General features: G+C 45.9%; 1 protein-coding gene across 8 annotated transcripts in view; it reads right to left on the bottom strand.

Annotated features, from left to right (window-relative positions):
* The window catches only part of ERCC6 (ERCC excision repair 6, chromatin remodeling factor), a 251,290-nt gene that overhangs the window by 79,626 nt on the left and 149,779 nt on the right, over window positions 1-21,885 (bottom strand). For all 8 annotated transcript variants that reach the window (XM_078642710.1, XM_078642717.1, XM_078642713.1 and 5 more), the window contains 2 exons: window positions 12,900-13,070; window positions 10,676-10,852 (listed from right to left, as the gene is read on the bottom strand). In XM_078642710.1, the coding sequence (XP_078498836.1) occupies window positions 10,676-10,852; window positions 12,900-13,070 (348 nt within the window). The remainder of the gene's footprint in view (window positions 1-10,675; window positions 10,853-12,899; window positions 13,071-21,885) is intronic.

Consider the following 21,885-nt stretch of genomic DNA (forward strand, 5'->3'; position numbering starts at 1 on the left):
ACCATATAGTCTTTTTCTGCAGTCACTGGATGACCTCCTGAAGTGTCATTATTTTGAATCTTTGTGTATTTATGATTTTGGTTCAGAATCGGAGATCTAGAATTGGTCTCCGTGTTTTGTCCAGTGTGGGCACCAGGAAATATACAGAGTAATTTCCCTGACTGTTCACTTCTTTTGGTACTGTTTTTATTATTTGTTATTGCCAGACTATCACCAACTCTTGTAGCAAACATAGTAGCTCTTCCTTTGTATGTATTCTGTTTGTTTGGCCTCAAATTTGGAGGCGCTTAATGCAGTAACCATTCTGGATGACGTTCACTATCCATTTCTCAAAGATAATGGCTCTCCGCTCCTGAAGGAAACCTCCTCTTCTGCCCTCCACTGGTGTTACGTGGTGAGTTACGTTTAGTGAGACGTCATTTGCCCCTCTTGCAGGCTGGTCATTTCCCCTGGTTCTGCCTCAAAAGAGCTGTTGAGGTGTTGAGCGTGAATTGCCACTTTGGTGGTGTTGACTGCCATGCACCCGTTTCCTCAAATGAAGTTTGTAGGTTCAAGATTTGAAACCCCCCTGTTTCAGATAGCCTTCCTAAAAGAGTAGCTACGTTCTTGCCAGCTCACAAAACTGTACAATTCTTAAAGCCCCTGAGGTCTCGTTATTTTTAATTTGCAAGAGTGTCTCATCGACCACCGTTCCAAACAAGAATTCTCCTGCGAAGGAAGTGTTGATAATATTTGTATGACCCTCATGCTTGAGCCAGAGATCCATAGCCAGGTGTGTCTGCTACCAGTGCACACGGTTCTGCTTACTCATCAGTTTTGGGGATCACTGAGTAACTGGTCCTGCAGTGCGCAGGGCCAGTTGCTCAGTGATCCACTAGACCAGTTTCACCTATGGTCTGAAAAATTAAAAGCACAATTATAAAGATGTGGGGAGTTAGTATTGTATTCAACACAACCAACAAGGTAATTCCTCTTAACCTAAACTGAAATGTATTATTTTTATGTAAAAATAGAAATTTTAATTACACAAATTACATTAAATGATATTGGAATAAAGTCGTAACGCACAATTTATCGCAAATGTTTCATAAGATCTCAGACTCCATGTATCTTTTAAACAGCATAATTCTTGTTACTCAGAGTTCATAAGAAAATAGTGCATGTACAGCCAACACTTGTTTTGCAGTAAGAACACTGCTTCTTCAGGGCTATAAAATTATCTTTGATAGTACAATTGTTCACCATTAATAAACAGCAATTAGAAGGTCAACTGTGTCATACCCAGTGAGATTTCTCATGATATCTGCAAAACACTGGCAACAGTTTACCCCACACAAACACGGTAAAATTAAGTCATAACCACATCTATGGATATGGATGTGTTGGCTGTACAAGCGCAGTTTTATTATGAACTGTGAATAACCAGAATAATGTAGTTTAAAGACTACATGGAGCCTGAGATCTTGTGAACCATTTGTGATAAATTGTACGTTATGACTTATTTTTTGTAATTCAATTTAATGTCATTTGTGTCAAAAGATTTTCTTTCATAAAATAAGAAAACACGTTAATTCAGGTTGAGAGGAATTACATTTTTGGTTGTGTTGAATACAATAGCAATCCTCACAGTTGTCTGCTGATCACATGTGCAGCTTATAAGGCAAACCTGAAGCAGGTGTTGGATATAGCCTTGCCCTCCTCTATCACAGAGTTTGCCCTGTCCAGTATTGCCCAGAGAGGTACTTCATTGGATCCCTGATTTGTTCCCACTGTTGATGTGTGTAGCGGTTAAGGGATGCGTTTGTGTTCACATACCTCTGTTGAGAGGCAGCTGCTCTTTGCACCCTGCGCCCTGCCATCTCTACTCCTTTGTTTATTTATTTATTATTTATTTTGTGTACTTGTATAGCGCAATCCTGTCGCCCCAAGGGCATCCTGGCGCTTGAGTTCCGGTCGATAGCACTTCCGTTGCTCAGCCAATTTAGGGAAAAGATGGGTTTTTAAGGCTTTCCTGAACGGAAGGTAGTCCCCCAGACTTCTTAAAGGAAGTGGCAGGGAGTTCCAGAGTTTGGCCGCTGCGACACTAAACGAGCGGCCACCCATCCTTACTCTCTGAAACCTCAGGACCACCAACAGATGAGCCGAAGAGGAACGAAGGGGCCGCGGGGCGGAATACCAAGCAAACATATTTTGCAATGGCACTGGGCCCTGTCGGTGTACCGCCTTAAATACTAGGCATGCCGCTTTGTACATTACGCGCAGGTGCACCGGCAGCCAGTGTAGATCCCTTAATGCTAGGGTAGAGGAGCTGAAGTTTGGACGAGAAAGAGCCAGCTTAGCAGCCATGTTCTGCACCCGTTGTAGCTTCCCCAGCAGATTTTTTGGTGCCTCCAGAAGTAGCGCATTACAGTAGTCTAAACGGCTCAGTATGGTCCCGCGAACTACTTCCGGCCTGGCCAGTGCAGGGAGAAGGGGCAGTACTTTACGCAACATGCGTAACAGCATCATGCACGAAGAGATGGTCTTGTTGACATGCATGTCCAGCTGCAGATTTGGACCGAAGATCACCCCCAAGTTACGAGCTGACTCCGCGGCCGATACCGTCTCGGGGAACGTGGCAGGCCAGAAATTCTCCGGGAGTACCCTCGGAGTCCGGTCCATGGAACAGTGGAGCACCTCGGTCTTTGTGCTGTTGAATTGTAGGGAATTAGCCCGAAGCCAGTCCGCCGTAGCTGCCATGCAGCGATGGAATGTCTCCAGCGGAACCGCATTACTACCTTCCAGGGAGAAGACCAGCTGGGTATCGTCAGCGTAACTAAAAGCCGAGATACCAAAATATTTTATAAGCTGGACCAAGGGGCGGAGATAAAGATTGAACAATATGGGGCTCATGGCCGAGCCCTGTGGGACCCCCTGCCCTACTTTCCGCGGCTCTGAGTGATACGGGGGGAGCGTGACCATCTGCTGCCGGTTATTAAGGTAAGATACCAGCCAGTCTCTTGCCCTCTCTGTGACCCCGCACTCCTCAAGCCTCCTGATGAGGGTCCGATGGCAAACCGTATCGAACGCGGCCGACATGTCGAGCAGCACCAAAAGGGCTGCCCGACCACTGTCGACTCGCGAACGAAGATTGTCCAAAACGGTTACTAGTGCGGATTCCGTCCCATGTGCGGGGCGGAAACCGAACTGCGACTCATCGAACCATCCAGTTTCTTCCAGGAAGCCGGAGAGAGAGCGGGTCACCCACTTTTCCACGATCTTAATAGGAAAAGGTAGCAAGGAGATTGGCCTATAGTTGGAAAGACAGGCGGGGTCCAGCGTTGGTTTCTTGAGCAGTGGTGACACGACTGCGAGCTTCCAACAATCAGGGACCGTTGCAGAGTCCAAAGGCTGGAGGCAGATGGAATACAAAGGCCGGAAAAGTTCCGCCTGAAATGTCTTCCAGAATTTGGGAGGCAGTGGATCAAGCGGAGAGCCTGAAGTCACCGTACATGCCAGACTGCAGAACTCCTCAAAGGAGAGGGTAGCAAAGTGTCTTAGTTGGGGTCGACTGGGCACGGCTTCCGGAGCTCCTAGGCTGGGAACAAAACCACTCGGCCGGGGCCAGCTGGGCGAGGTATCCTGGGCTACCCAGGCTGCCTGACTGGAGGCAGACCTGCTATGCCCCGTTGGACCGGCCCCAACGCCCAAAGCCACCGATGCAAGGGTATGTCCACTCAGCAAGGGTCGACTGGAAGGAGTGTCCGGAGCTCCCAAACTAAGATCTGGGTCACTCGGGTGGGGTCGACTAGGTAGTCCGTCCGGAGCTCCCAGGCCGGCGTCAGATACAGCCGGCCGGGGTCGACTGGACGGGCCAACTGGAGCTCCCACACCGAGAGCCAGAGGCACTGAGTTTTTTAGACCTTCCAAGATCTTAGCGGTCTTCTCCTCAAAAGCGTCCGCCAGGGAGTCACACAAAGTCTGCGACGCAGGGACCGTGTTAGCCACGCACTTAGGGTGGGTTCGATCCCGACGATTTTAAACAGAGCTTGTGACTTGTTCGGCGCCTGGTTCAAGGTAGTTTCCAGAAAGGCAGCCTTAGCCAGCCTGATCTGCGCCTTATAGCCCTGCAGTGCTAGCCTGAACGAAGTCCTCTCTAAGGGCAAGTACTGCTTCCTCCAGGCTCTCTCGGCACGTTTGCAGCTCAGCTTCAGCTGCCGCAGCTCCTTCGTATACCAGGGACAGGCCCGGTTCAATCTGCCACAGGACTTACGAAGAGGCGCCGCCTTGTCCAAGGTATTTATAATGGACTTGCACAAGATGGTATAGCTTTCCTCCACCGAGTCACTCAGACAGAAGTTTTCTGGTAAGAGGGAAGGCAGAGACGATGACTTTAATAGTCGCGACCAAGGTCTGCCCAATTTAGCCTGTGCGGCACCAGCTTTCCCCGAGGAATGGTCCCCCAGACGGAGGGAAAAAGCAACCAGTGAGTGGTCAGTCCAGCACTGACCTAGGATATCATTGACCACCACTAGTTGTGCGTCTGCAAAGACCAGATCCAAGGCGTGACCTCCCCTATGAGTGGCTGACAGGACCAGTTGTTCCAGTTGAATATCACTAAAAGCTTGGCAAAGTGTCGTAAACGCACTATCCAGCGGGCCACCCAACCACAGGTTAAAATCCCCTAGAACCAGTAACTTGGAGTGAGTATTAGAGAGGTCATATATCAAGTCGATGAAATATGACAAGAAAGGAGCCGAGCCCGGTGGGCGATAACATAAAACGCCCGTGACCAATGTTCTCTCCAGATCTTTAAAAGAGAACCCCATCAGCTCAAAGCCCGAGACCTCTCTAATTTTCAGTTGAGAGAAACCCAGTATTTCTCTATAGATGACACCAATTCCATCCCCCCTGTTCTTCAGCCGGGGAGTGTGGGTGATTTTAAAACCAGGAGGACAAGCCAGGCCCAGTTCGACCAGACAGTCCTCCCGCGTCCATGTTTCCGTAAGAAACAGAACATCGAGCCCCGAGGTCTCGATGAGGAAGGCAATCTCTGTATGGTTCTTGCAGAGCGACCGAACGTTAAGCAGCCCACAAGAGAGGGTGTTAGGCAAGGTGAGAGCAGTACCCTTCTGACTCAGGAGCACCTGGCTCGGTCTAAGTTCCAGTAGGGCAGCCCGGGAGTAGACATGGCGTGGAAAGTGCGGAGGGACAGAGGGAGCGGCCCTATGCGCGCCCGTTGCGCGAACGGGCGCAAACGGGCTTACCTCTGGCGCACCTCCGGCGCACCTCCGGCGCGCCTACGTCGCACCCGCTGCACGCTAGCACTTCCATCCTTTTATAGTATTGGACCTTGCGGGGATCCGCCTCCTTCGTCCCTTGCCCTACGCAAGATGGCGCCCGAAGTGCTCCCAGCCTTCAACCCCACCCAAGATGGCGGACGGACCCACTAGGCTGTCTAAATCCCGCCGAATGCGGGTGAAATACCAATTAGGGTGCAGGTGAGCCTGACTGTTCCCCGGCCTAGAAGCCGACACCTGAGGTAGGCAGCGCGAAATTAATGAGCTCTAGCAGCTCTGGGGGCGAGTTACCAGCAGCGCGAACAAATATTAAAAAGCACAGGTTTAAAATAGCTGCAACAGCAGAGAGCGCGTTGATCAGAAGTCAACCTTTCCTTTACAGGTGGATGGCCTGTTGACCATGGGACATGGCACTCTATTTGTCACTGGCCACAAATAGTCTGCCACTGTGTTGCCATTACTTTATAAGTGGTCCTTACAGGACTGCTTATATTTTTTCTCTACAATTAGAGTTACAGGTTTGCATATTACTGGTACTCTAAATGCATTATTTCCTTAATCAAGAATGTTTGGTATCATCGGGAGGCACTGCTCTTCCTTTGCAATGGTAATAGAGTTTCCAGCAGAAAACAAGCCTCTGATTGTTCTTCTAACTGCACCCAATATTTGATGGCAGCTCTTTGTTATTACTAGGTTGTACATTGCAATGTCATCTGGGGGTGATGGCCTCGAAGGGGTCTCCAGAGAATTGGTGTCACGGTCCTGCCATTCTCCCTTGGTGGTGTTGAGATGTTGAAGAAAAAAAAAAACTATTCATACATCTCCTCCTCTTCGAAGAATACTTACTGCTTCTCTTCCTTGTGTGATTGTTGGTACAAGTTCAACCTTCTCCACCTTGTGTGATTTTTCCCTGAGTGGTTACGAAGGGATTCAAAATTCTTTCACTGATTCATTGAAGTCCTTTTTCTAGAGCATGGATGCCATCAAATCTTCAAGGCGCCTTCTTTCTCTCGACCTCGAGTGTTCGTTATTCGGTGTCAAGGACTGGCACACTTTTTTCTCTTCAGGAGCAGTGTATCTTGTTTGGATTCTTCCCCTTCTCTCAGGCCTGATCACTTCTCAGCGTCGAAGATCAGTCTGAGGGACATCCTCCGATGGAGGAAGGTGTGACATATTTGCACTGCTTAGTGTTATGGTTATGGTACAGACAATAAATGCACACTTTACGAGGGTTTTCAGAGAGCAATCTTTTCTTGCTACAAGACCCACAAGGGTCTGAAGAGACCTTTTACAGAACTGCCAGACATTGTCTGCCCTTAGATGGTAATCCCAGAGAAATGTGAAGAAATATTCAATGAATATCAAAAGCTGAAGTTGGAAGAAAAATGTACTTATCTGGAAAGAAAACAGCAGAGATCAGAGGCCTTCCTTCACACGCGACATGCAGTAATGATGGTCTCTCAAGGTGTGATCATGAGGCTGATTTTCTCTGATTAACTAAAATGTGGTTCTTTTTAAATGATGTAACTAGTCTACTAAACAATCTGTGTTTTAGACCTAAGATTATATTAACATTGAACTGCTATTGAAAGGTTACTGTGGGGCTCCCAACTTGATGATAGGGATGATTTAGGCATGTGAATCTATGAAAGATCCAAATCTGGAAAACACATGTAATATAACCGCCAAGAGTTGATCCCTCATAAATGTCAGACTTCCCTCATTATGACTGATACCGAGGTTAGATCTTGTCTCCCTTGAGACATTAAGGGGTAAAACAGTAATCTCTATCATGTTAGATTACGAGTGGCATACATATAAACTCTTATAACATTAGTTCTCTTTTTACCCATAAAAACCATACTGATGTATGTAACTCTCCTTACAAAATAGCTCATTCGCCAGAGTCTGGGTCTTGTGGTGAGGTGGACAGATGCCACTTATTGTAACATCAAAGGACAGATGTATTTAAACTGTTGTTCTAAGATATATGACCAAGGACTGACCAGTAACTAATTCAAATATGTAAATGGTTAAAGATCAACACTGGAGAAAGAAGAGAATCACCCACCACCCATGTTCTATGGAAGAACTGCTGGTGTGATGCAGGGCTGTACCCCGTATAGTGCAAAAAGAAAAAAGTGATGGACAGAATGTTGACCAATGTCAAACATTCACCCCTGCACAGAGGTCTGGGACTAAATCCATCGTTTTTGCTCCCCATGCTATTCCAGTTTAAAAGCAGCCATATTGTAGGAGAGTAGGGACTGCTATCCTATGGTCACCCCAAATTTTTGCTTTTTGCTTCACTGGTTTTAGACTCCTGAGGCTGTGGGCCTGCTAATCAGACCCCCAGCCTGCTGTTCTCTCTCTAAATTATTAATACATGTGCTATAGGTACATACCACAATTGGAAATGGACTCCTTGTCAGCCCCTGTACCATGCACTATAGGTGCCCAGGGCATAGGTGCCACCAAGGCCTACCAGGGGCTGCAGCATATCTTTTGCCACCCCTGGCTGACTCTTAAATTGACACAACTGGCTGATCACTCAGCTGGGGCAAGGTGGTGTAATCACCCCTTGCTTAGATATAGTATACCTATATCTAAACCTATATCTGGACACATATAAACCTGTGAGCCACTCCTATGGAAGGCCTTATCAATCCTGGAGGCAGAGTGCGTGGTTTAATGTGAGATGGAGCTCTAGCATGAGCTGAGCCTGTCTGCAGCCGTCGGGAACAAATCCCTAAGCTGTTTCAGGATAATGCCATACCATATACTCTTAAGTGCATTATAATCCTCGCGGTTATATAGCAACTCTGGTTTGGGCTTTATCAAAACATGTCGTGTAAGGTGTCATACGATTTGGAATACTATCCCCTCGCCAGTTCTGGCGACGGGGATAGCATTCCACCCCTCTAGAGGGGTAAGACATGTTACTTTACTTAAATGCGGTTAATTTCTAAAAGGGCCTCAGATCCACAAAATGGATGCTTCTGCCACAGACACGAGTCTGACCCCTGAAGCTGACCGAAACTCAGCCCAAGGGGCCTGGACAAAGGGTTTCCTGTCGCAGGGCGGTGTTACAACCCCCGAGACAGGAGATAGTGGATTGTAGCAGGGAGGTTTGAAAGAAACCAGACACTGCCTGGGGAGCACAAGGCTGCCCCTTGCATAATCCGGCCAAACCGGTTCTGGGGCACTCCAGCCCCCGTCCCAGCGCGGCCAGGATCAAAGGAAGGGGGTGTATCCACCCACTTCCTGGGTCCCACCCATAGGAGGGGACCTAGCAGGTAATCCAGCCCCCCAGATTCGAATAAGAGTGGGAGCAGTGCCAATGCACTTCAGATTATCCTGATGAAACATAAGAAACGAAACTCTGGACCCTTCGACATCCTACTCAACGTAGAAGACTGAAGAATCTCCCTTGTGGTCAAGGAGTGACCACCCTGTGCAAACAGGCACCATCCAGCCCTCGACGTCTACTTTGTTGCAGTTCCCGCCGGAACTCGAGCGACAGAGATCGACAAGATCAAGCTTGCCTGCCTTCTAACAGCCCGATCCACAGTCCCTGCAGAGCTGAGACCCGTGGAGGCGACCGGTAGCGTGGGGCACGCCATCTTGGAAAGACCACGAGACGCTGACCCTGCAGCCCACGAGTGACCCTCGAAGCTGTACAACGGGGTTTGAGAAGCCCCAACCCTGAGCCACTCTTGCACCGAAGTTCAGCCCCCTACACTCGACGAGTGCTGCGTGGGGCCCTTCTGCTTCTTTTGGCTCACCGCGTTGGCCAGTCCCTTGCCAGCTGGCTTGTGGCCCCTGTGCCGACGAAACTTGAAATTCGACTTGTGATTCTGGTTGCTCCAGATTTGCACCAGCTCCCCAGAAAAGGAGCCCCCACTCTGACCCTCCTGGTCCGAGTGAGAAGCAATCTTCCGGTTTCGCGTGGATTGCTTTTGCCAAGTGTTGTTTGCTCCAATCTTGAAGCCGACAGCGCCGACGGCGAGAGCCTGCGTGGGACAGATCGTGACCTGCTCCTGGACTTCGTAGATGCCCCAGAGCCCACGTGACAGCGGAGAGAAGCTCCTCGACAACCACCTGATTGCGCCCGACATTGCCTGGTTCCATCCTGGTTCCACCCTGGTCACTGCTGAGTGACCCAGACTCTGTCCCCTCTGCTTTCAGGTACTTTTCGACTTGAGTCCACCCTTGGACTCCACCGGACACTTCTCTTTCACCCCACCTGCAGCCCTTTCAGCTCCAAGCACCAAGAGCCTGCGTGACGAAACCCGACTCAACTTCGACCCTGTGCACCCACTTCCTGTGGGTGAGGTAACATTGCAACGCCGGTGTTCCCACACTGGTACACACCTCTAGGGTCTGTGTCTTAAGTTTTGTTCCTCTAGGTTCAGCGGAAGTGTCCTTAAACTCTAACTTTGTAACTTTTACGCACCATTGGTTAACATTGATGCATGCGTGCACTTTCTGCACTGCACCCGAATCCCGCAGGCTTTTCCCGACTTCAGCATTGCTAGTCCCGACTGCTCCCAGAGATTCCCTAGGCCCTAGGCCTAACCACTGATCGATTGGTATCTCTTATACCATTTTTTTAGTATATGGTTTGAGTGGCCCCTTGGCCTCATCCAAAATTGTGCAACTTTGTATGTTATACTGTGCTTTTGATTTAACGCTTGTGCCCCTTTATTCATAAAGAATACTGGGGATTGTTTTTAGTAATAAATACATATATTTTTATAATATATACTTGTGTGGTGTCCTTTCATTTGATATTACAGGATTGTATGTGGTAAAACAGCTCGCTTAACACGACCTCTTAAGTTAAGCCTTTAAGGCTGCTTAGTCCATGCTACCCCTAGGATAGCTTGTCTAATAAGGTTGACTTACAACCAGACACCATAAGGGTTGTTTGGACTGATACAAAGTGGTTCCAGAATTGGAAACATTATATATCAGGCCAACTTCTCACACATATGCAAATCAATATTGGCCAAGTTCCCAATGTGAACAAGTCCAGCCTGAACTGCCAGGCCAGGTCCTCCCTGTACTGGAAAAAAAAGCCTCCTAGGACCGGTTTCAGGGTTTTACCCCTTATAAACCAGGCTAGCTTGACTCCAGTGGCATGAAGAGCACGGGACCCGCGTCGAAAGTGCAGAGTCAAGACTGATTTGCATATGGCTGTGTCCAAACTGGGGTGGTGTGTTGAGCGAAAGAATGCTGGATTAAACTCAGATCTTTGTGACTGGGGGTGAATGTTTGCATTGTTCAGCACTCAGTCCATCAATGGTTCCTTTTGCTTTTGTACCCTGTATGGTGGCATGCATCATTGGCAGAGGTGAGATGGTGTTTAATTCTCATACATTGAGGTGTGTTACCTGCACAGGTGAGGCGGTGCTGTACCCTCCCATTGTGATGGGGACAGAGAACTGTTCCATAAAAACAGGCAATGTGCCCAGCTTCCCGGGAAAGACAAAGTCGAAGAGAGACCAAAGTTCCTTTAAGTTGTTTTGCATGGGTGATCCAGACAAGATGATTCGGTGGGGTGTACGGAACTGCAAGAAGAAAAAATCAAGAGTCAAAATACTGAAAAGAAATAATGCCCTTGTGCATAGCCTAATGCTTTCTTCCATCCTGCAACTGCATTTAGTGTAGAAATGAGGACAGGGGACGTGATAAGGCTAGTTTAGAACCAGTCTACAAAATGATTTTGGTCCATCAAACTACAGTCATTGCATATAGAGCCTGAACGAGGAACTACAGAAATAGTAAAAACAAGGGAAGGGATTTACAGAGGCACTCCACAAATCACAGTGAATGATCTTGAAGCCCAAGTGAGAAACATCAGGGAAACAATGTCATATTTTCACTGGATGGGGCACACAGTTTGACAATGATAGTACAAAAGTCTGTCAAAATGATCACAGAAAGACTATCACTATGATGATACAAAGACTATCATTGCAGTGACATGGAGTCCATTACTGCAGTGATGCAAAGTGTTGTAATATCACTGCACTAACAGTAGGTGTAGCACTAAATACTATTTTTTACCCCGGGTTTGCATGCAACCTCCAATAGAAGTGACATTGTGTGGCAGAAGGCAATTTATCAATGAGAGGCAGATACTGTGGCATGGCTTCTGTTATTGCTATTGCGATAGGTATTAGTGCAGCTAGAGAGTGACAAACGAAGTCCCTTTTGGCAAGGACTCATGGGGAAAGGGTCTGATTTAGAACCAGCTATAGCACAAGATGCTTTTCACTTTATTGGTGTGTAAGGTGGCATGAGTACTGCTTACGACATTGGTACCTGGACTGTTGCTAAGTGATACTGGTGGCGCCCACGATTAACAATCCTACAAGATACAGCCTAACAGTAGGTGGCTCCCACTAATGAGACTAAGGCATGGCACTGGGCCTGGTAGTGAACTGCACTCGGCACAGAACTAGATCTATTTTCACTACAATGAGGACTTGTTTTTCCCACTTCGTTCTCACTGAAGGAAGAACTCTGTGTGGTACCCAGCTTGTGATGCCCGAAGTTCAATGGGCAACTGCTGGGTCTCAGTAAATTAGCAGCTTGATGTGGGCACCTGAATCTCAGTAAGCAGGTTCTGTATTGCCCCTGGGTTATGGTTAATGTTCAAAAAATTTCTCACATACAAACCCCCTTCGCAATCATATTAGGAGTACTTGATGGGTGAGTTGGAGAAAGAATTGCCAAAGGTGAGATCAAACAGTCTTACATTTCCTATTTTGCAACACCTGGGTCTTAAGTGTGGATGGAAATCTGGTTGATCCTTTGATCTCAAAGCAGTGGTGGCTGAGCACGGTTCTAGGTGTTTACAGGAATATTGGCTGTTACGTAGCCTAGGTGCAACTGGGGTTCTATTTGGCCCCTAGATTTCACTGATAAACAGGGGTCATTGTAGCCACTGGTTCTCAGTGTTATGGACCTCTCTTTGGCTCTAGCAGTCATTGCAAATTGAGACTATCTAACTACTGTGCCTCAGGGCAGTGGGACATGTTGAGACTCTTTAATCTCTGCATTGTAGGGTACTGAACGGTCCCCGAATCTCAGTGGATTGGGGTTTGTGAATGGCTGCATCCTGCTAGCGCAGTGGGTGCCTTAGGTGGTACATGCCTGAGCAGACTAAGGGCACTGTGTGCCATCTTGGAGTGAGTGCAGTAAAGGCACAATAAGAGAACTGTATCTCAGTAAAGGTGTCAGTGTGCTCCTATAGGTTTGGTCAAATAAGACCATGTGGGCCCTTATGGTGTAGGGGGGGCGGGACTATGCATGACACTATGTCTCAGAGTTGTGGGAGCTTGCCGTGGGCTGGGTACCTCCATGAAAAAAGTTTGTTATGGGCTTTAGTCAGATGAGGGGTACCCCAACTGCTTCTAGGCTTGAATGCACGAGCCCTGGGTCTGACTGCAGAAGGGGCCAGGTATACTACTGGTTTCAGAAATGTAGGAGTTCTGCATGCTGCTTTTGCCACTTGGCAGTGACAGGCTCAGTATGAAAACTGGCTTTCATTGCAGTGAAGTTTTCTCAAGGGTCACACAAGCACATATTCAATAGCTCTTCACTACTCACCTGTTTGCATGCCATTGTCACGGCTGCATTGGGGTTGCGGATCTTGTGCCCCTCGTCCAGGACGACATAGTGCCAATCATATCGCTGTATGCTCTCCTGCATAAGACGCACATAGGAGTAAGAAGTGATGAGGATTCCGCCGTAGTTACCAATCTCACGGATCAACCGAGCCTGAAACCAAATGAGAAGCTCAGTGACTAGTACAAATCTCAACCCACTGCAAACTTAGGGCTCAGAGATAGACAAAATGTGTGACCAAATAGATCACTAAGGTCCTGTGCGAAATGGGGAAAGCGCAAAATGTTTTGGTGCTATTAACACAAATGTGAATGCGGCAAACCTTCTTAAATTCGGTGTGCCAAAGTGAACACTATTAAGAACGAGTAGCCCTATATAACAAGCATTTGCAATGCAATAGGTCTCACATTCACACAGTTTAAGCTACTAGCATTGTAAATGACAAAGCCTTTTATTTAAGTTTTGTGTTTTGAAACATAAATAAAAGGCATTGCCATTTACAATACTAATAGCTTAAACTCTCGCAAACAAGGGACCTATTGCATTGAAAATGCTTGTTTAATGAATCTCACTTTTTGTCACTGTCTGTTGAACATCAGCTGCATCTAAGAATTGAAAAGACATATCTTAGTGTCCATTAGAGAAAAAATGCCTGAAAAAACACTTTAGTTTAGTGCAGGAGGTCATGTTGCTTTAAGCAGTGCCCTTGCCTAGGCTCGAACATGAACCACTTTCATCCATATCCGGAGCATGTTTTTTCCTCAAAAGAAAGGCTGTAGTCACACCGAGTTCCGGAGTCGAATATGAGACATTCTGAAAGAACCCGATTACAGATTACTATATGGTGTACCCAAAAGAATGTGTTTTAAAAAAAAGTACCGGAGACTGGAATATTTAATCTAGAGATGGCTAAAGTTTAATGTTTCTCATTGTAGCATCTACAAAGCCTTCTTTCTTTTGGCCGCATTTTCCGTGCACCTAAAGGCTAATTCTCTTATAATTAAAAAAAAAACATGGCCAGGAATGGTCTGAAAATCTCAAAGTGAACTCACCGAGGTAATAGACCGGAACATCCCACTGGAGGGGGTAGGAACACATTCTTCGAAAATCAAAGGGCATCTGTGTTTTAAATCTATCACCCCTGAACTTCTACGGCAAATGTCAAATCTTGGACAGGTATAATGCATCCCATCCCGAAGTGCATTGTTGATACACACCACTGGGGATTGTTGGTTAAATTACTTTTTAAGCGCTCTCATCCTCTTGTTTACCCTATACCACACACACTCAAGTCCAAAGCGACCCCTTGTTGAGGGCAAGCGACCCCATGGTCTCATAAGCCCACATTTCGGATGCGTCAGCACTCGCAGGCCCAGACGCACATGGCCCGATTCATTCTGCGAGGCTCACTTCTGTCTGCGAGGTGGGGCGAACCACAGATAATATCCTTGATGTAAGTCAAATGTCACAAGCGAAAGCTCCCGGTGCCTTGGAGCATCTGTGACCTTTAGCAAATCACAAATGTCCCTGTGCCCAGAGAACTGCAAATTTGAAGGATGGCTGTTTACATATAGTCGGTATATATGCCAGGATGTTGCTAAAGCGATGACATGGTACTACTGAAAAACACAAAAGTTAATTAAAGTAAAAACAACCACCGACAGAGCTAATAGGTCTGGCTTTGTAAGCCTGCAATGGTTTTTAGTTTCCAAATATATGTATTAGCTATTAAAAGTGAAAAGTGATAACAAGTTAAAACGTAGCAGACTAAAGGTGTCAATTATGTTTGCAAAAAATAGCAAAAAGGAAGAAAAAATGAACTTTTGCAAGAATAAATAACAAGCGCGCGGTGGGAGCATGTGAGGCAGAGAGGAGACGCCATGTGCGTGCACATCGCCTGTCCGTGCGCGCACATGATTTGTCTCCCTTCGCTAGCAAAACCGACAACAATAGTCTCGCCAAGGTGAAGCAGCTGCGTTCGCTAAGCGAGACGTAAAAAAACAAAAATAGCATTCAACATTCATACACATACACTTTCTATTTGATAATAAAACTATTGATTTGTTCAAATGGAATTTCTGTATTTCAATGCCCTTTAATGACTATCTAAGGAGAGCAACAGACTGTGATAAGGCCCTGGAGTCCTGCGGGTAGGTAGTAATAGTATGTGAGAAGCCATGCTTAGGTTGACGTGCAGCTGCCAGCATCGGCTGACAGTAAATGGTGCTGCTCTTCTCATATCCAGCCAAAGGGCTGGAGCCCACACCCTGCATCTGTGAGAGGTCACACTATGAAACTAGGAGGAGTATGTCACAAGTAACATTAGAAAATGTTTATCAAAGAAATGGTAGCAAATAAATCAGGTAACATTCTCCCAGATCATGAGGTGGAGGGTCAAATGGGAATTAAATGTAAAGGGGCCTTGGACAGTGGGTAGAGATGTCCAACAGAGCAGGATAGCATCCTGATGCACCATTGTACCATATTTTCTACACTTTTCACATTAAACAAAGTGTAAAGGGAAAAAGTCTTGTGTGGGAAGGAGGAGGCTAATGACTGACACCCAGAAGAAAATGAAGATAACGGAGAGCTCATACTATTGCAAACATAGTTACGAAATCCCTGCTTCATTTAAAGAGGGTGTATGCATTTAGGATATTTACTTAACTGTATTTCTTACACATCCAAATTACATTGAATGCTCCTACTCTATTATGCACATGCAGATGTAGAAGAAACGCCACTACACTGCGGATGATTCCGGGGCTCACAGGCAGATTTAAGCATTTGGCAGATGGCGAGGCATGGGGAGAGCAGAGACTCAGCCTGTAACCACTTTGGACTTGTTTATGCATAAAGAGATTCTTCAATCATTGGGAATGTCCAGATGTTGGGCATGTTCTTCAGGTCTTGTGGTAAAAGAGAATTATTGGAAAGAACAAGTGACCGATGACTGATCTTTGACCCTGTATGCATAGCCAAAACTGCCTTCGTTTGCCGGAGTCTCCAGTTTTGGTATTTGCCGAGTAGTCTAGGTTTACACTAAATGGTGATTAGGGGTTTGGGCTCACGTACGTAAAGCATTTAGTTATTTAAAACAAGCGTAGAAAAAGAGAGTAAATTACACAGACCACAATGGTAAACACTGGGAAGTCTCTAGACCAAATGTTTGGGGGCTATTTTGAAAAAGATGTTCCATTTGGATTATGTCAAACACCAGATATCATTAGTCAATTGAAATGACTGTAGCAGTTGGCTCACAATTTTCAGGATTCACTATTGTTAACTTATTTAGGCAAAGTAGATGAAGGATGCAGAGGCTAGATGTGCTAGCCAGGTCTATGCCAACAGTCTGGTTTCTCATTTGGTTCAAAGCAGCTCATTGGACCTAGACTCTGATAGAGTGCAACAAAATAGTTTCAAAATGTCTCTGCGCACAGGTCACTGCATCAGGTTTCCAGGTGCCCCCCCAGCTTGCCTTGGCTATAGGTTGGAGCTTCTGGAAATGTACAGAGGCTAAAGTACAGAGTACCTTCCAACTGGCTAATCATGGTTTCAACGTTTTGTGTTTTAGGAGTAATGATCCTTGAAACCAACTAGATCAAGCTAGAAACTGACCCTAGAAACTATTTTAGCAGTTGGCTCACAATTTTCAGGATTCACTATTGTTAACTTATTTAGGCAAAGTAGATGAAGGATGCAGAGGCTAGATGTGCTAGCCAGGTCTATGCCAACAGTCTGGTTTCTCATTTGGTTCAAAGCAGCTCATTGGACCTAGACTCTGATAGAGTGCAACAAAATAGTTTCAAAATGTCTCTGCGCACAGGTCACTGCATCAGGTTTCCAGGTGCCCCCCCAGCTTGCCTTGGCTATAGGTTGGAGCTTCTGGAAATGTACAGAGGCTAAAGTACAGAGTACCTTCCAACTGGCTAATCATGGTTTCAACGTTTTGTGTTTTAGGAGTAATGATCCTTGAAACCAACTAGATCAAGCTAGAAACTGACCCTAGAAACTATTTGAACTCGTTTAACTCCAATCAAATGGCCTACCCAATCCTCACCTAGCTGGATCCAGTCCGTTACAAAACTGCGAGGAATTTGCCTCCTCCTTCCTTGAAAAGACGGAAAACATGGGAAATGATTTGCAGATAGCTTTGGAGCATCGTCCTCTCTTACCTCACTCCAGCCTCTCCTCCTCCTGGATTGTTGCACCCTCATGTCCACCTGGACACATCCTCAAAAATAACACCTCATGGATTTCTTTCAAAACCTTTAAGGAAAGCACCATTCTCATAATTCTAGCAATGCTGAAACACTCAAACCACTTCAATGACCCTCTACCCTCCAATTTCTTCAATCAGATCAAGCCGTTAATACTCCCACTTTGAACCAAGATTGTAATGCCTCACTACTTCAAGGCACTATCCCTGACTGTCTAAAGTCTTGGCAGTTGTCCTCCATTCTAAAACAACAAACAGCAGATCACACTGATCTAAACAACTTCCGCCCTATCACCAACATTACAGCTCTGTCAAGCCTCCTTGAAAAATGTGTACACATCCAACTCTGTAACCAGATTTGAACAATTCTGCCTTCTGGACCCATTCCAAACCGGCTTATGCCCAGGGAACAGTACTGATTCGGTTCTTACACACAAAGTGGATGATGCACTAAAATGTTGGATCAGAACAAATCTTGCCTTCTAATTCTCCTTGATCTATCGTCAGCACTCGATATGGTTAAGTACGACAACTTACTAGATTTAGTGGAACACAAAATGGGCTTATCAGGGTCCGTCCTAAACTGGTTCACCTCGTTTCTCCAAAACAGAACTCAAAGATTCAAGGTTAATCAGTCCCCATCTAAGACCACTCAGGCCACACTAGGGGTCCCACAGGGTTCGTCTCTCTCACCCACTCTCTTTAACTTGCTCACGGAGCTTCTTACTGAAACCCTGAGTTCATCCAGCATACACTATCACATTTAAGCTGACAACACCCAATTATAGCTGCTCACACAGTTATTGTGTTTGCTATTACTATTGTTTTTGTACTATCAAATCTATTTGTATCTATATATTGTGGTGATCCCTCCCTTTTCTGGAGAGTTTTATTGGTTCCATATGTCTCAGTTATCTGAAGATGTGTAAAGCACTCCGATACCTGCAAGGGACATGTTCACACTATATAAAACTTTTAAAAGAAGCAAAGAAATGCACAACAAATATCTCGCGACTGGTTGGCTGGGGGCCGGTTCCTAAAGAGAAGGCATGAGGACATTTTAAAGCCAGATATCTTGCGTGCCACTGGGCTTGGATTTCTTTGCAGAGCACAGGCTCTGGAACTATAACGTTTCAAAATCTATGGAACCATGGTGACCTTTTATGTCTTTATTTGTCCCCAAAAGGACGAGGACAGACCTACAGGCCTTTGTCTAATGTGACTTCCAACAGACAGGCAGCTCCTCTGAGAGAGGAACAAAAGTGATGGACAGAGTGCTTAGATTACTCTCAACCTCTGATAATTTTGCGACACCACATTCCAGACAATATTTGTTTGCTCCCTTTGCTGCCAATGACAGGGATTAACTGTTGTGAGGTTACATAGGTCCCGAGCACAAAACAAGTGCATTTTACATGTTCGCATTTTAGGCTGACATCCTTTTTAAATGATGCCTTTTAACACACATTTGCTTGCGCGCCCTTATGGGATAATGTACTCAGAAATTAGTTTTCTTACACTTACACTACTTCGTAGGCATAGTATCAAGCCCTGAAATATTCTGTACAAGGACTAAGTTCACTGCACAAAATGTTGTTGTTGTCCGTTCGGCGACAGCTCTGTGTGAGTACAATCAACACCGACAGCCAGACCAGAACTACGGCATAGACAGAATAGGTGAAGTTTATTATATAAACTGTACCCAGCCTTTGTTTAGACAGAGGAGCATTTCGATGAGATTTTCGAGGTCGCCTCATGCCGGAATTCTAGCCACGCTGAATCCCATTACCAACCTGAGAGGGAATGCTGCTTCTTCTACACCAAGACTAGCTACCAGATGACACCCACCCACAGGTAAAGGGGAGTTAAACCACTGTAAGTAATTCTGGTAGACTTGCACACCCCATGCTTTAGAGTTAGGTAGCACTAGGCAGGAGTACAATTCTATGTATGTATGTAATCAACCCAATTGCACAATGGTTAAACTGTTCATGCTTTTCGCCATTCTTGTAACGCTGACAACACAGTTTAGCTCCCTTCTATTCATCATTGCAGTGCACGTATTTTATGCAACAATCCAATTGTATCAATAAATGTGTGAAATGCCAATTTGTGTACTTCTTGTGTTTCCCTATGGACATGCCTGAGCTAACAACGAGAGGGGAGATCAGTTTCCATGATTTTGTTGGGGAAACACGGTGGCTTGCGCTTTTCTTCACAAGCTCCACTCTTTTGGAATTCTCTTCCTCTCACTCTCCGTTTAACTCCCTCCTACTCCCAATTCAGGAAGGCTTTGAAGACTGAAGACTTTGCTCTTCTCTCAAGCCTACAGTTAACTGGTCATACCTCTTGCATGCTCCCAGTCTGTTCTTAAAGCGCCAAGAAACCGCTGGTGTACGCGTGCTATATAAATTCATGTTATCATATCATATCATATCAATCTGGGTTTTCATGTTCTGAGGTTGCATATATCATCCGGAACCTTGCAAGGTTAGAGGTCCAGATGGTGCACTGTGTACTAGCCAGGACTTAGGTCAACATATTCTGATGGTGTGCACGGACCCAGCCCCACATAGTTTTGACGTTTATGTTACCCAAACGCAGTCTTACTGAAATAGTAGAAAGTGTATCACACAACCATATGCAAATTAGTTGTAGGCAGAATTAAGCAAATCAGAGTAGACTCTATCCTGATATTGGTCCTGTGCTGACCCAGCTCATAAAGTAGGGGCACAATTTGCACCTCTTTAACACAGAGAAAAGGTATTACCAAGCTAATATATCAAAGGTTTTTTAAAATATTGAATGAGGACACAGCATCGTCACCCTCACTTAATATTAGGCAGCATCTCATGTGGGCAAAGCGCTGCAGGTTCAGAATTCTGTTCCCTTGAGGAACAAAAAAGTTTTGTGTTTATGGTACAATGATGTAATCACACTCCTTCATCTATTGGCCAGAGCTTGGACTAATAAAGCCTCCGGTCTTACACATTGATGATATAAAGTTACTTCCATCATACCAGTGACCACACCCAACTGCATGTAAAGCAAGCATTGCAATGGCACTATCTACATTGCCATAGAAATACTGGTATGCCAAACACACATTGGGGAGCTATGTAAAGGCCCACTGTCATTTCAGACTCCCTCTTAACACATATCTAAAGCAGCAGTGCAATGTAAGAGTCCATATTACCACAGTATGTAAAGCAACACTGCTCTTGGAGTATTCTTAATCTAGTATGTAAAGCACCAATACAGTGCAACCATGCATATTCTTCTGGTTTGTATAACAACACTCTCATGCCCAAATCCACATTGTCCTGTGTTTTACCACGCCACTGTCATGCCAGGAATCGAACAGCTCCACTGTGTGAATCCTTATTTCAATGCAAACATTATTGCCAGAATTCTACCACCCACAGCTTGTAACCCCCCCCCCACACTCCCCCCCCCGCTCATCATCCTACTACATACTGGGGCCCGAACAACGATTACTGGGGGATGCAGCTGAATGCACTTGGACCAATCCACGTGCAACTGTACCAAGTGCCTGCTGCGACAGTTGAGCATGTGAGTCAGTGTTCTTTCCTGTACTTCTGTTGTTTTGCTCCTCTGTGAAGGCAAGTGAAACTTCTGCTCCAGGCTTATGCTTTGTACGCCTGTGGATGAAACCTACGCACATGTGGATGCATCTGCGCTTGTGCACACAAGCTGTAGTGCCAGTACACATACTGCTTGTTTATCCAGACTGTTAGACCTAGCATCTTTTGGTGTGGTTTTCCCTGTATTTCTGTATCCGACCTCCTGTTTTTGACTGTGGGCTGAACTTCATTTTTGATGGTTTTAGGACTCTGGGCACATTACTACTAGTGCCCTGTCTAAAATGTAATGTTTTTTTCTTTTCCCCACGATTGGCCTATTTGATTTACTAGTAAGTCCCTAATATAGTGCACCAGGTGTGCTCAGGGCCTGTAAGTCAAATGCTACTAGTGGGCCTTCAGCACTGATTGTGCCACCCACATGAGTAGCCCTGCAGACATGTCTCGGGACTGCCACAGCAGTGTCTATGTGTGCAATTTAAACTACCCTGTCGACCTGACAAGTTCACACACTTGCCAGGCCCAAACCTTCCGATTTATTACATGTAAGATACCCCTAAGGTAGGCCTTACGTAGCCTCAATGGCAGGGTGCAGTGCATTTAAAAGGTAGGACATGTACTGTTGTGTTGTACATGGCCTGGTAGTGAAACACCGCTAATTTCGTTTTTCACTACAGCAAGGCCTATCTCTCCCGTAGGTTGGCATTGGAGCTGCCTTATAGCATCTTACAACTGTATCTTCCAATTGAGAGCCGATAGAAAATTGGAGTTTGGTGTCTCTGGACTCACAATTTAAAAATACATATTTTAGTGAAGTTGGTTTTAAAAATTGCAGTTTTGAAAATGCCACTTTCAGGAAGTCGGCATTTTCTTACCTAACCATTTTGTGCCTCTGCCTGTCCCTAGAATACCTGTCTGGGCTGGATGACAGTTGGCCTTGTGAATTCCCTCTAGAAAGTCATACGCAAAGGGAACTGAGGTGTGTAATGTATATCCTGATGGCTCATCACAAGGATGATAGGTCTTCCTGAGCTAGAGAGGTGGGAGGAGTTTACACTTGCACCTGAATAGGGCAGTGCCGGTCCCCTCACAAAACAGTCTCTCCCCCCTGTAGTGTGTCTGGAGCCAAGGCCAGGAAGGGCAGGGT

This window comes from Lissotriton helveticus, chromosome 5_1, assembly GCF_964261635.1.
Source record: "Lissotriton helveticus chromosome 5_1, aLisHel1.1, whole genome shotgun sequence".
NCBI classification, from domain to species: domain Eukaryota; kingdom Metazoa; phylum Chordata; class Amphibia; order Caudata; family Salamandridae; genus Lissotriton; species Lissotriton helveticus.